Source organism: Artibeus jamaicensis, unplaced genomic scaffold (genome assembly GCF_021234435.1).
Source record: "Artibeus jamaicensis isolate MK-2021 breed Jamaican fruit bat unplaced genomic scaffold, CSHL_Jam_final contig_1016, whole genome shotgun sequence".
Taxonomy (NCBI): Eukaryota; Metazoa; Chordata; class Mammalia; order Chiroptera; family Phyllostomidae; genus Artibeus; species Artibeus jamaicensis.
Genome location: NW_026521195.1, coordinates 3,125,638 through 3,139,627, shown reverse-complemented (window position 1 = coordinate 3,139,627; position 13,990 = coordinate 3,125,638). Strand labels below are relative to the sequence as shown.

Genomic DNA, 13,990 nt, shown 5'->3' with positions numbered 1-13,990 from the left:
CTTGGCAAAGGCCGCACAGCTGATGGTATGGTCTAGACAAGGAGCAAGACTAACCAGAATCTCCCAAGATGAAAGATGCCGATCATGGTGCCTCCGAACGTAAGGTTCCCTGTCCCCCAGGACTAAATCTTTGTCACTGTGCCTTTCAGAGTCCCCAGAATCAAGCAATTAGGTATAAAGCTGCATGTACACTGCCCAAAGGCTGTTCACCAATTAAATGGAGGAAACAGCCCCCACATCCCAGCGTTGAAGAGGAATTTCAGTCTCTGACAGAAAATGTAAGTCATTTTATCCATTTGAAACTGGAACACAAATACTAATATATAAAGACATGATTACTGCATGCATAATTGATAGTAAATAAGAAGTATCATTGCAGAAATACACAACCCGCATTGGAAGATCAGGTACTCCAAGTTACAAAGGCTGATTCATTCCAAATTACTACTACACCTGATACCAGCCCAAGATGTTTGCCCATGAGATACCATCTCTTCAGTATTTATAAAAACGAGATGTGAAAAACGCACACGCGAACCAAGGTTCTGAAGACTAACCTGCAGTGCGGGCAGCTACAAATCGGGCTGTCCGTGGTGAGCACAAAGTCTGCACGCCAGTCTGCGGGCAGGATTTTGCCCGCCCGTACACAACACGCACTCAAGCATCTGACAGATGGGTTCCAAAAAGCAGCGCAACATTCCATAAGCCAAACAAAAATTAATAGTAAAAGGTGCTTAACGTTCCTGGATGTGTGATGCTGTGTCAGCGAGCACAGCAGACGCCTCTGCTTCACCTCCCTCGGCCGCCTCAGCCCAAACACGCGCTCCCCACGCCGCCGCCCCCTGCCCTGCGCCCCGACCACAGCCAGCCCGCGGCGGGAGCCTGCTGCGGCCCCCAACGCTCCACTGATAACATCCGGTCTGCCGGTCCAGGAAACCCAGCGCGCTTGCAGCCTCTGGCCGCCGCTGTTAAAGAAAGGCCAGAACGGAGCTCATCCATACCAGCTCCCCACCCGTGACCCTGCATGGACAGGAATCAAAATAAATAAATAAATCCCATCGGTAGTCGGTGCAATTTAGCCCTGGAGGAGAGCAACTACCGGGACGGGTTCCAAGCGGGGCAGTGCTGCTGGCGGGTCTGTGCTTCCTATATGGTTACACCCAATGACAAGGGGACACTCTGGCTCCCCGCCAGTTCAGCAAAGGCACCGTCTTCTCCTAGCAAGAGTTAATCTACCCCCAAAGAGGGGTGGGGGCAGGGTGGAATGACCACCAGCGCCTACTCCCTACGCTCCGAAGAGAGGAAGCTGGAACTCCTTCCCAAAAGGTGGGCCGAGGACAAACTATTGTCTTGCTAAGAGTCAGGACCCAGACTGGAAGCTAATGCAAAAATCGGAAATGACTGTGTTCTGCCACACAGTCCGCTCAGCGGGCCCCGAAGTCCTACATACCTAGGCAAGATCGGACAAAAATCCCCTGACTCCCCGAAAAGGCCTTCCAGGTTTTTTAAATTACAGGCAAATGAATCTAGAACATAAGCAAATACCTACCCATCACCTAAATCGCTTCATCTGTACCCAATTTTTTTTCTAAAAAAAAAAAAGAAAGCCCATCGGCAGGACGGGGCATTAGAAGCAATAAAGGTCGCTGGTAAAATCTACAATGCTTTCTCCCTGTGAAATCTTCTGAGACGTTCTAGTCGCCTTCGACTGCGGCGGGCTGGTGGGAGTCGCAACCTAAAAGGAGTAACTGCCAAGGGGCGACCCAGCTGAAATCAAACAACAGAAACGGGAACTGCAATCGCCCCGAAATGGGAGGAGGGAAAGGAAGGGAGACTCCCGTGTTCATCCGTCAACATTAATGCCCTTTGTTGTTCACCTTTGCGCAGAACTGCGCGCGCTACCCCGTTCCTATCCCCGAGAACGCCAGCGCCTGGGTAACCCCGTCCGGAAAGCGCTGTCCTTGCCTCGAAGACCCGGACGTTCCGAGACTGTCCCCGGCGTCGCTCCACAGCTGTCCCCCTCATCACCACCCCCGCCGCTCTCGCTCCGGGCCTCAGGGTGGCCCGAAGTAAAAACATCGTGAAATGCCCGTTACCCTCCAAAGAGCAGAGCGGAGCCGCCCAGATGTTGACAAGCACCAGCGCCCCCGCCCCTCGGGACACAGAGCCCTGAACCCCGGGACCGGAGGGAGGAGGGGGAGGAGGGTGAGGAGGCTCCGGCTGTCACAACGGCTACCGAGCGCGGGGCCACATTCCACACTCCGGGGACGATGACGGACGCCAGAGGAAAGGTCTGCGCCTCCCTCTGTTTTGGGGGTGTTCTCTCTGCGCGGTGGTTCTTATCTCCCTCTCCAATCTGGGAAATCGTCGCAACCCACAGCCGTCGTGGGGAAGAAGGGGAAGGAAGAAGAGAAACGCCGTCCACCCTCCTCTTCCAAGTTGACACGCACACCCTGTCCCCACTCCAAACTCCGCAGGCTGAGCCCTGCAGCGGGCGGCTCCGCACGCTCCCCCAGCCGACCCGGGAACCCGAGCCCCTTAAGGCGGTGGGGGGCGAGACGCCGGCGCGCACCCCTCGGCCTGGGGCTGCCTCCCCAAAGCCCGACCCCGCCGCGCGAGGCACCGAAGAGGCAATTGCAGCCGGGCAGAGCACTAGGGGCGCGGGGACAAGGACGCGACATGCGCACCCGCTCGACCCGAGCGGAATAAAAGTTGGCCCCGTGGAGACTCACCCACGCCGTATTTCTCGTGCTCCGTAGGTATCCACATGGTTAAGCAGGGCTCCGGGTCTTCGGGCTGGACAGCCCCGCGCCCCTTCTCCGGCTCACAACAATGCTCAGCTGCTAAGGAGCGGCTGCAGCGCTGGAGCCCGGCGGCTCCGCGCGGGCTGCGGAGGCTTGTCTGCGCCGCGGGCTCCCGAGCCCAGCGTTGACACCGCGCGGCCCACGCTGCGCCGCCCGCCGCTCTCCTGGCGGCGGCTGCTCAGAGTCCTCCGACGCGCTCCTAGGGACCCGGCGGCGTAGTCATTGTTCTGATTCACTGAACTGAGCGAACACGCCGAAGCACTCTCGGGCGCACCCCCGCCCGCCTGCGCTGGCTCCGGCCCACCCCGCCCGGCGTCCCCGAGGCACACTGGGAATTGTAGTTCTGGGCCACCCCATCCGGGGGAAGGGGCGTGGCGGGAGCGTCTAGGGGAGAGGTTTAGGTTTTGCTTCCCACGTCCTATTGGTCCAGAGCGTGACCGCACGGCGAGGGCGGGGAGGAAGTGTCGCGTGGATGGGGAAATGCGCCTCCAGTCGCGTTTGCATTGGTTCCTGTCGGCGCCTGCCCCGCCCCACGGCCCTCCCTTTTCCTTGGCGCCGTGATGGCTGCTCCCTTGACCCTGGGTGCTGCTACACTAGGCGAGGAGGACGATGACTGCAATCGCCCCGGAACTGGGGCTGTCAGTAACGAAGGTGAGTACGGCGCCCCCGAGGTGAAAGTGGTCTGCGCTTTTTCTGCTTTCTCTCGGACCGGAATGCAGCTAGCCGGCGGGCGTACCCAAGATCCTGCCGGCTCTGAGATCACCTGGGCGGGAGGTGGCCAGCGGTGGGGCCCAGACGTACCAGCGGGTCGGTCGCGGCTGGTTGGTGCGGGCTGTCTGTGGAGGGAAGAGAAAACGGGATGGCACGGCTCCCAAAAACGGGAGCCACGGAGGCTCCCTGGGCGTTGGGAGTTCCCAGCTTAGCTGCGGAGTGGGTGTGGGTCAAATCAGGCTCGCTCCAGGGCAGTGATCACGCAGGAATGAGAGCCCTTTTTCTTCGCCAGCACCCTACCTCCGACTCTGTTTGCTTAAGTTTGTCCTCGGGAGAAGAGCTTTACTGGGGGGTTCGCGCTGATTTCCACTTGCAGACTGGCCACTGCTGTCCAGTCTGCAGACACGCCTAGTGGTTGGTTGGCTGGCGTGAGCGGCTCCTGACGGGTGTGTGTGTCCCTCCCAGACTCCAGAGTCGCTCTTCCACCGCCCCTGGGGTTTAGAATTGAACGTGGAGCCTGGGGTCCATAGGGAAAGAAGAAAGGAAGTGGTAATCCGCTCTCCTGACTTCAGAGAATATTTGATGTGGTTAGGAAAATCACAGCAACTTCGGCTCTATTTGACTTCCAAGTTGTTCTCCAATCCACTGTAGAGATGAACCCCAAACTTTGAAAACTGCAGGGGGCGTGTCTTTAGGCTTCCTAGCCCCATTCTTTTGCCTTTGGCCCATCCTTCTCCCCTTCGCCTCCCCTTCTTTGTCTCTGATAGGTAATTTAACACAGCAAGGTACCTTTTTATGATGGACCTGATTTGGGGCTTAAATTTGGTTCACAGCCCTTGTTGAGGGTTTTTTTGTTCTTTCCTTATTAATGCTTTTGCTGTTAAACTGACATTGAGTCTTAAGTTTTTGAGCAGAGATAAAGTGCAATAATTACTTCCCATCAGTGGAAGCACCGGGCCCTGTAATTATTTCAGTACCTCTACCAAAGAAATCTCTGTTGGCTCCTGCATTGGATATTGAGTTATACCCACACCCTACGCAGTTCATCGTGGAGTCGGCCATACAGTCAGCTATTAATGTGATAGTAACAGAGTATGAACGCTTTCCAGATTCTTTGCAAATTCCACAGGGCTATCACATTACAATCCAAGAATGGAATCCTCAAGGAATGTTTCTCACAGATAACTCATAAAAACAAAAATAGGGTATGCCTTTCACAAACATTGAAGAACAATAAAAAACCATTAGTTATTTTAAAGTTATAAAAATTCTCGTTATCAACATTTCAAACTGCTCAAAAATGTGTGCAGTACAAAATGAAAATTCCTCCACCACACACTCCCAGAGTAGCAAGTGTTGTTGGTTTGATGTGTGTTCTTTCTGACATATTCCTCAATGACAACACGTCTCAATGGCTTTGAGTTTTTAAAAATGAAAAAGGATCATTCTATGTAAGATCAAAGAGCTGCGGTCTTCCTTCTCCCAATAATCTCTTATAGACACTCTTCCTATTGGTGCATTGATTGCTTCCTTCCTTTAAAAGGCCACTCCCACTCTATTCCATAACATGGACGTGCCTCACTTGAACCATTCCCCTATTCCTGAGCACATAGTAGGACTTTAGTTTTTCAATAATGATGTAGTGAATAGCTTTACATACATATCCTTGGGCATTGTGTATGTGTTTCTCAACAAATTGCTGGGTCAAAAGTTACACATGTTGAAAATTGCACATAGTAGACATTGGATCTTCCCTGTATGAGGCATCAGTGCACCCTCCCACCAGTGTCTGAGAGTAGCCTCTTCCCGCGTGCTCACCAGCTGTGAGGGGACCAATCCAGGACCAGTGTTTAAATGACTAGTAGACAGAACCGAGTAACTGATGGAAACCTTAACTTAGACTCCAGTTTGTTTTCATCAAAAGTACTGGGCAGCTACAATGAATTTGCAGCTTCTGTAACAAAAATAATCCCTCAGATTGGCTCAGAACTGCTCCGAGTTCTCACTAATTTGTACAAGTCAGTGAGAGAGCTTAATGGTTGATTTTTATGTTGTTCTTATGAAGTGGTGACTAAAGATCCCATTTATAACCCATGTGTCATTCTGAGACTTTATCCAATTCTTTTCCAATCCTGCAGTGGGATACAAATTTGGGGCAGAAATAATGACTTTAAAAGTATATTCATATTTTTTGTTAGGCAAGCACTTATCAAGTATGCTCTTTCTCATAAAATCATTATTTTCTTTTTGAAAACTGCCCTTTTAAAGAGGTTTTCATCTAGCTTTAATTAAAATGTCCATCTGTGTGTTTCATCCCCTGGGACAGGGGGGCCTAGGAGTCTTTGGATAGAAATCCTTGCAATTCTACACGATCTTGACTACTCAGTGTCATTGGGTAGTATGCAGGCAGGCACGGTGCCTCCCCTGTGTCGCCAGACCTCTGGGGCTCCAGCCGTCTCCAGGAAGGTCCCTGGCCCTGCACAGCACTGCTTCCCATCCACCTGAACAGTGACTAGGATCTCATATGAAGAACAGATAGTAAATGGACTCAACATTTCTCACACTTGGGAGGTGTTATTGGTAGTTTTCTTCTGCTGTTTTTAATTAGGTAAGGGAGCACACCTGTAGTTTGGTAACGAACCACACACTGAGGACACTTTTTGAACGAGGTCTGTGCCTCCCTGTTGTGATATCCTGACGGTCAGCTGCTCCCCTGCAAATGCTCGCCCAGTAGGTGATGCCTGTGGTAATGCCTTGCCTTGGGGACCTCATTAACTCCTGTGTGCTGTCCCTGGAAGAAAGGGGGCCGCAGGGGGCCCTGCTGGAGTCCAGTGCTGGTCAATGTGGATGAAACACTGACAGTTGGGACATGATTTTGGTCCCAAGAGCACCGTTTAGAGGGTGCATGTTGCAAGGAATTCAGCAGAGTTGGGAAAGGGTTACAAATAGAATAATGGCTAAAGAGACGGCCAGAAAGAACAGATTCAAAAGATTATTTCAGGCACAGGAAAATAAGACACGGTATCTGATCAGATTCGGGACCCGAGGGCAAGATAGGAATCAAAGATGCTCCAAGGTTTCTAACTAAGGCTTGATGCTGTTCACTGAAATAGGAACCACAAGACAGGCACTGACACCTCCTGCGGCCCCCTTTCTTCCAGGGACAGCACACAGGAGTTAATGAGGTCCCCAAGGCAAGGCATTACCACAGGCATCACCTACTGGGCGCGCATTTGCAGGGGAGCAGCTGACCGTCAGGATATCATAACGGGGAGGCACAGACCTCGTTCAAAAAGTGTCCTCAGTGCGTGGTTCGTTACCAAACTACAGGTGTGCTCCCTTACCGCCTCCTAATTAAAAACAGCAGAAGAAAACTACCAATAACACCTCCCAAGTGTGAGAAATGTTGAGTCCATTTACTATCTGTTCTTCATATGAAATCCTAGTCACTGTTCAGGTGGATGGGAAGCAGTGTTGTGCAGGGCCAGGGACCTTCCTGGAGACGGCTGGAGCCCCAGAGGTCTGGCGACACAGGGGAGACACTGTGCCACCCTGCACACCAGGCAGGGCCCCCATCTTCAGTCACCCTGCTTCCCCTCCCTCATCTCCATTATCACACTGATGTTCTCAGGCTGCGGGAATTTGTCGGCAGTTTTGTCTACCCCAGTAGACCATGAACTTCTTGGGGGCCAGAGTTGTCTTGTTTTACTTTTACGCACTCAGGGCTGATCAGAGCTGCATGGAGCAACCTGTACCAGCTCAGGGGGAAGAATCTCTTTGAAATTTAGCCAGAACTTATAATGGGAGCCATTTTAAGCAGAGGAACTGAAAACTGAGGAGATATTATATGTTTGTGAAAGTTGTGCGTGCCAACTAATACATAATATCCTCATGAAGATGGTTCTTGTCAGAGGAATCAGTTAGCATTTTTGCATAGTTTTCAGCCCCTTTTTAAGTGAAGTTTTAGTGTTGTTCAGGTGACGGTGAGAAGAGTCCTTCAGGAGTGTGTGAGCAGCTACACAGGCCCTCACATCAGCCTCCCGCCCGGTCTGGCTGTCACCCAGTGTCCCTCAGCATTGTCTCATTTCCAGCATTAATGCTCACGTCCACTCTCACCTACCTGCCGGGACAGTGGAAAGAGGAGCAGACCCTGTCTAGGAAAAGCCGTCTCTAAATTTCAGCTCTGCCGTTCGGCAGCTGTGACATCAGTGTATGGCACATGCTGCTACACTGATGTGAACATAGTTATAACGCCTACTTGGCAGAGTTACTGCAGTTATGAAAGCCCAGAGTGTTCCCCTCTGTAAAGCTGGACCTCAGTCAACTTTAGTCGCTTTTAATATAAAGAGCAGCCTCCTTGAACTGCCTGCCCCCAGACTCTGTTCACTCAGGAAGCTGTGTGAGTGGCGGTGTAACCCAGGGCAGGCTCAGGAATGCGCTGCTGATGGCTGCTTTGGTTTGCGTGCACTCATGGAATTTGGGGGTTGTCCGTGTGTCTGCTGGCACTGCATACTGGAATTGCAACTATGTGCTCCAAAAGCCTTTTTATAGTCTCTTCTAGACCCCTTCCCACTCCTCCCCAGCACCCCCCCTCACACCAGCCTTCAGCTCCCCACATGGGCATGCACCGTCCTAGTCAGCAGGAAGCTCGGGTGGGCTTGCATATTGGGATGGGCTCGCAGGGTGCAGGCTGGAGGATGGCACGAAGGGAAAAGAGTTGGAGAATCCTAGTCTGGCGGCGTTGGCGTGAGGCTCCGAGGGGCCTCCCCCGCAGCACCCTTTAAAACTAAGCAGGTCCCAGCTTGTAGGCTATTAAGAGGGGATATTAAAAAAGGAGGTATAATAATAATGGTAATGCTGGCGGGAGCTGACATTTGATGAGCAGCAACTGGTGCCAAGTACTGTGTCCAGTACTATTCCGAGTCCTCTTCCATTCTGTCCTCACAGCAGCCCTGAGGGAACTGGGGCAAAGAGTAGCTTGCAGAGGGTCACACGGCAGCTATGAGAGGACTTTAATTCTGTTTACTGGTATCATGATGTCTCTGAGCTCCATAGGATGACAGCCGAAACAGACTTTCCTTAGCCGTACACATGTTCTAAAGCTACTGTTGCCATAGAAAGGCAGAATGGCATAGAGGAAAGAGTACCTGTACAGACTGAGGTCAGAACAGTTTAGGACCGAATCCTGGGCACTGCCCAGCCTCGGCCAGGTGATGAGCCCCCAAGCCTCAGTTTCCCCCCGTGAGACAGGCAGCGATCCTCTGTCCACCGGACTGTTGAGAGGGCCGCTAAGATGGCAGAGCCTCGGGGTCTCCAGCCAGCGGTGCGGGCTGTTCCAGCCACACTTAGCGGCCTGCCCGTGGACGTGTGCTAGAGGCAGCACAGGCGGTGTCTTTGAGTGCTGCAGCCACGCTGCATCCCGTCCACCTCTAGAGCAGGTTTCTGTTGAAGAACGTGGGAGGACTGGTCGTCTCAGCCGCCACAGTCACATCCCCTTCTCTCTGTGTGGACGCAGACCTGAGTCCTGCGCAGCCCGGCGCCACCCTCCATGACACAGGCTCGCACACTGCCCGTCATGAAAGCTCTGAGGCTGATTTGTTCACATTCACTACTGATGATGATGCCGATCAGATTCAGATAAAAATTAGGCTTTCTTCCAAACATAAGTCCGTGGGCATGTAGAAATAAGCAGCATACATTAACTGCCTTCTCCAGCACTGGAAACTGTATATGCTTCTGTTGGCTGTTCTTGAAGAACTTTGCCACAAAGTTAGGGTTCATTTCTGCTACAGGTTGTTTAAGAAACTCGTCAGACTGAATGGGCTGGTATGTCACCCACAGTCCCTCAAACAATTGTGATACTCGCTGAAACGGGTGTGTTATACCCACCTCATGGGCCCAGAGGTGAGTGAAGCAGCTTTTCCCAGAAACTGTGATGCATTTGGTATCAGTCTCCTGCCTCAGTTTACATCTCAGCCGGTACTGTCTGTGGCCTGTGGTGGGACTCGTCAGATAACTAACAGTCTGTGTGCTATCTTTAGCTCCAGGAACCAAGCAGAGTTTTCTAGAATTAGACCTTTTGCTCTTTATTTTCACTGCAGGTCAACAGTCGAGAAGTGGTAGAATATTTTAAGTGATACAAGCTAATGTTGGAAACTATTAGGCTTTCTCCATGTGTAGTAATTTAAATTAAGCAAGACATCAGGTAAGAATGTGTGGAAGAGAAAACTGGACTAGGGGTCAGGAAATGTGAATGCTGATCATGAATTGGCTGCTCTGTAGTCGTGTGAACTTGGCAAGAATAATTTCATCCCCCTGAGCCTCGATCCCACCATGGAAATGTGCGGTTGGTGGCCTGGCTCGCGTCAGTGGGAGGCTGAGCGAGGTGGTGGGCTGTGCGAAAGCGGTCCGTGGACCTGAGCGCTGTGGAAATGTCGGGGTGGGTGACACCGGTGAGGAGGGGCTAGCACAAGAAGCAGAGGTGGTCTCTGGAATAGGACAGACCGGCTCAGATGTCGCCATCAGTTAAAACCTGTGTGACCGAGCGGGTCCTGTAGCCTCACTGTTGTTATGTGTGACAACTGCCGTGGCCACTGCTCCAGAAGTTTGGGTGTGACTTCAGACCGACCCACGTTAGAGTCTGAATCGAGCCACCGACGTTAGTGTGTCAGCCCTCTCAGGACGGGGCTGTCACACACGCTTTGCTTTGTGTCGCCTCGTCTTCTGGGACAGTGCCCTGCTGGGATGGCATTTTGTGTGGGTGAGGGGGCAACTGGGAATCTGCTCCCTGCTGGGCGCTGTACAGGACGCCAGGAAAGCGCCCCTGGCCCTCCCCTCGCAGACTCTTCCATGCGGCTGGTGGGCTCAGCATCCGTGTTTGGCCGGAGCTAATCGGGGAGTCCTTTCTGGCTGCATGTCACGCTGCGGGAAGAAGTGGCACATTTGACTCTGTAATCAGCCTGCACCGACTGAGGAGTCTAGCACAGCACAGCTTTTGAATGCGTTTATTTTTCAAAGACAGGAAATGCATGCTCAGTCTCCTGGTTTCCCTAGCACTGTCCTCGTTCCGTGCCTTTCCTTAACTGAAAGGTAAACCCTTCCCCACGTGATTCGACAGGGCCTAAGTTGCGGTAGTGTTTTTATCCAAAAACTGAGATTTGTTTTTTAAGAGGAAGCCCTCAGAATTGTAATTGTGGTTATTTTTTTAACACAATTTCCTGTTACATAACAAGCTGCTATTCATCAGTAATAGCCAATTAGAAAAGAAAATATCTTGTATCCACTCATCGTAATTACCATTATAAAGCAATTAATAGCAGTAACTGTTGCTAAACAGTAGCAACATCAGTCTTTGCTCTAGCACGGCACAGCTGATTCCCACGGGGAAGGGGGGAGGAGGAGATCCTGAACGCTTGTTGGGGCTTCATACACACCAGCTGATGACCGACTTCTGCAAGCTCTGTGCCAGCGGTGCGCCCACAGGAGGAGACGCCACACTGATGGCCTCCTGCTCTGGAGGTGGCTTTCCCAGCGCGTTGCTCAGGTTTTTATCTGGGTCTGATCTCACTTGGGCTTCTGAATGACTCTGTGATTTTACAGAAGTTATTTACATATGTGGTAAGGTTTCTTGGTTTGTAAAGGAGAGAATTCACTTGTATGAACACCCTTTTGACTGCGTTTCCCCAATATCAGTAAAAGAAAGTGGACTTGGGGAGCCCGCAGCGTACATAGCGCAGAGTCGGTGTGAAAAGAAAAGCGTCTCTGGAGGTGCTGTTAACAGTTAGTCACATGTTGGGACATCACTGATCAGGGACACGGAGTCGGGAAACCGGTGGAGGACTCCAGCAGCAGATGGCTTCTCGGACCTCTCAACCCAGGAGAGTGTGGGCAGGCCATCGGGGGGTCTCCCACCCAACCCTGTTCCTTCTCCTCTCCATTCTCTAGTAAACAGTGCAGGTCTGAGAGAGCTACCGACAGAGCCGAGACTCAGTTCATCAGAGCCTGTAGTTCCCCACCTGCCCCCTGCAGCCCCCTGCTGTCGACCACAAAGGCGGAAACCAGGTCCGTCTGGCCGCCCAGGATCGGATGGCCCAGCAGGGAAGGTGTAAGGAATACGTGAGTAGCTATCTCACGAGGTAGGAAATATTGAGGAGCACCAAGTGATCAAGACAGAGTTGAGCAAGAAGAGATCCTCTGTGCACAACCAATCAATCAATCTGTCAGTCTGTGCCCTGCAGTTAGAGAGAGAGAAATTTGTGTGGCAAGGGAGTCCTGTTTTAAGAATAGTCATAGTAGGGGGGGTGTGGATAGAGCAGGAAGGTAAACAAAAAGCTAATAAAACTTGAGGAAGGGAAGGGAGAGATCATGCCCAGCGAGTCGTACCAGGCAAGTTGAGTAGGATTTGGCCACACAGAAGCAAGGCAAGGCCACTCGGGCGGAGGAGGGGCAGGGCAAAAGAAAAACTGGGGGCCTGTCCCGCAGGCACGAGGCAGCCCCTCTACCCGGAGAGAAGCAGGAAAGAGGGAGTGGTGCAGAGAAGCCTGGAAAGGCCAATCGAAGCTCGCCCACAGGTCTCACACATTACACCCCGACTCTGCCGACTGGGCCTTAGAGGCGGGAAGGAGGACACCCGAGAGATCGAGGTCGAATCAGGAGGCGACTCACTGAGGAGGGGCAGTTGAGTAGGAGGTAGGGGTAGTTTCCAGAGCAAGGATTCTTGCCGAGACTGGGCTGCGAGGGTCTGGCAAGGCCTGGTCATAAAAATGGTTAGCCTGACTCAGGTGTGGTCAGGGAGAGTCTTTGTCAGCGGCAGGAACAGGACCGCAGGTAAACCGGACTTAGGGGCAGAACCCGAGTCCTGGAAAAGCTTGGAGACTCGAGTTAGCAGGAACGGGGGTCTGGGCCAGGCGTGAAATCAGAGAATTGACGGAGTCGGGCAACATGTCACAGGCTCGGGCACCAGCAAAGGAACACAAGTGAGGCTTGGTTCCCAGGGCTCAGTCACATGCCCAGGGGCGAGCCTCTGGGACCCAGGTGCAGACGGGGCCAAGAAGACTGGGTTGACGCAGAGCCACTGGCTGAGGTGGCTCCTCCTGGAGTGGAGCCGAACCGCCGGTGGTGTGCGTGGAGACCCCCGCTGGGCTCACTGGCCACCGTGGCGGGGCTGAGCTCCAGGCAGCTCGTTACAGTTGCCCACAGGGCCGCGGCTCTCCTGACCCGGAGCTCGTTAGCCCCGCACAGTGGGCCAGCTGCAGCGCGACTCTCAAGTGTAAAGTGATGATGCCCTTTCTTTTCCATGACCCCCAGACTATGTGGGGTTTGAGGCCTCGGAGAAAGACTTCTGTTCTTGATCTTTTTCCTTTTGAAACATTTCAGAGTTTATTGAAAGAACAGATTAAATTATAATGTTACTTTCCCTCCTGTCAATACGATATTCTTAGGTCTGAGTAGTTACGGTTCTTTCTACAAGCACAGCAAACCCGTTTCCCTTTCAATGCACGAAACCCAGAATACCTCCAACTGTTCAAATTTCTATGTTCTGAGAGCCTAAATGAATGAAAAATGAACAAAGCCTTTAAGCCAGGGACTGAAAAAACTTCATGTCTTTGCTGTCATGCTTCGAGACCTTCTCAGCAGCTGGGGTTCTCGTTGGTTTTGTTTGCCTCTGTGATTGAAGTAGGTGGGCTGGTACAATTTAGTAAGCTGTCCAGTAAGCATGTTTTTCAGGGTGGTACTCCAGGGCTCTGTAGAATTGAAGGACAGAAAAGTGTTATAATATCTTCTCACACAAAGAGGATTTCATGATCAAGTAATTTTCAAATGCTGAGTTTAGTAAAGTTGCATAACTTCCTTACTTCAGGACTTTAGTATGCTAATTTTGTGAATGTCCAAGAGATTCATATTAAGTTGCAGTTTCCCAACTGTCTAACCCTTTCCTCAAATCACCCCCATGAACATTTCATGGGCTGCAGATGTTCCGTGGAAACTGTCTTCCCATGAGACAGACCGTGTTTATCAAGAGCAGAGCCTGCCCAAGTAGTTCCACCTGTAAACATCTTCAGGAAGAGACTGGTCACCCTGTGACTGTCATAATAACCATTGTCTCGGTGTTCCAGCGCTCCTGTTTCAGTTCAGGGTGAAAACAGCAGACGTCACTGTTTGTTCTGCCTCGGGGGGCGGGGTGTCCTCCAAGTTGCACCCCACCCCCTGCCCTGTTTTGTCCAGAAAGCCAGAGTTCTTTTGAAGATGTCCAAAGTAACATTGAAATAAATATTTGTGTAAACAAACCTAGCACTGTAGCAAAGTAGGAGAAATTTTACTCTTGAAATCGGTGTCTTTTGATTTGAAAATTGAACAATGAAAAGGAACGTCATTCCTGAGTACGCAGCCTCTGGCTGACTGCTCCCGATCACTCGAGCCTGTGCCAGTCAGGTTACCATAGCTGTTTCATGAATTATTTAAGGTTATCAAAATTT

General features: G+C 51.7%; 2 protein-coding genes across 7 annotated transcripts in view; one reads left to right on the top strand and one right to left on the bottom strand.

Annotated features, from left to right (window-relative positions):
• Positions 1-3,097, bottom strand: part of DOCK4 (dedicator of cytokinesis 4) — a 313,731-nt gene extending 310,634 nt beyond the window's left edge. For all 5 annotated transcript variants that reach the window (XM_037155987.2, XM_037155989.2, XM_037155988.2 and 2 more), the window contains exon 1: positions 2,733-3,097. In XM_037155987.2, coding sequence (XP_037011882.2) covers positions 2,733-2,769 — 37 coding nt within the window. In that variant the 5' untranslated portion in view covers positions 2,770-3,097. The remainder of the gene's footprint in view (positions 1-2,732) is intronic.
• Positions 3,098-3,334: 237 nt separating this feature from the next.
• ZNF277 (zinc finger protein 277) overlaps positions 3,335-13,990 on the top strand; it is a 76,473-nt gene continuing 65,817 nt past the window's right edge. The window contains exon 1 of one of the 2 annotated variants that reach the window (XM_037156032.2): positions 3,335-3,455. In XM_037156032.2, coding sequence (XP_037011927.2) covers positions 3,365-3,455 — 91 coding nt within the window. In that variant the 5' untranslated portion in view covers positions 3,335-3,364. The remainder of the gene's footprint in view (positions 3,456-13,990) is intronic. The other variant, XM_037156033.2, reaches the window with a different exon arrangement.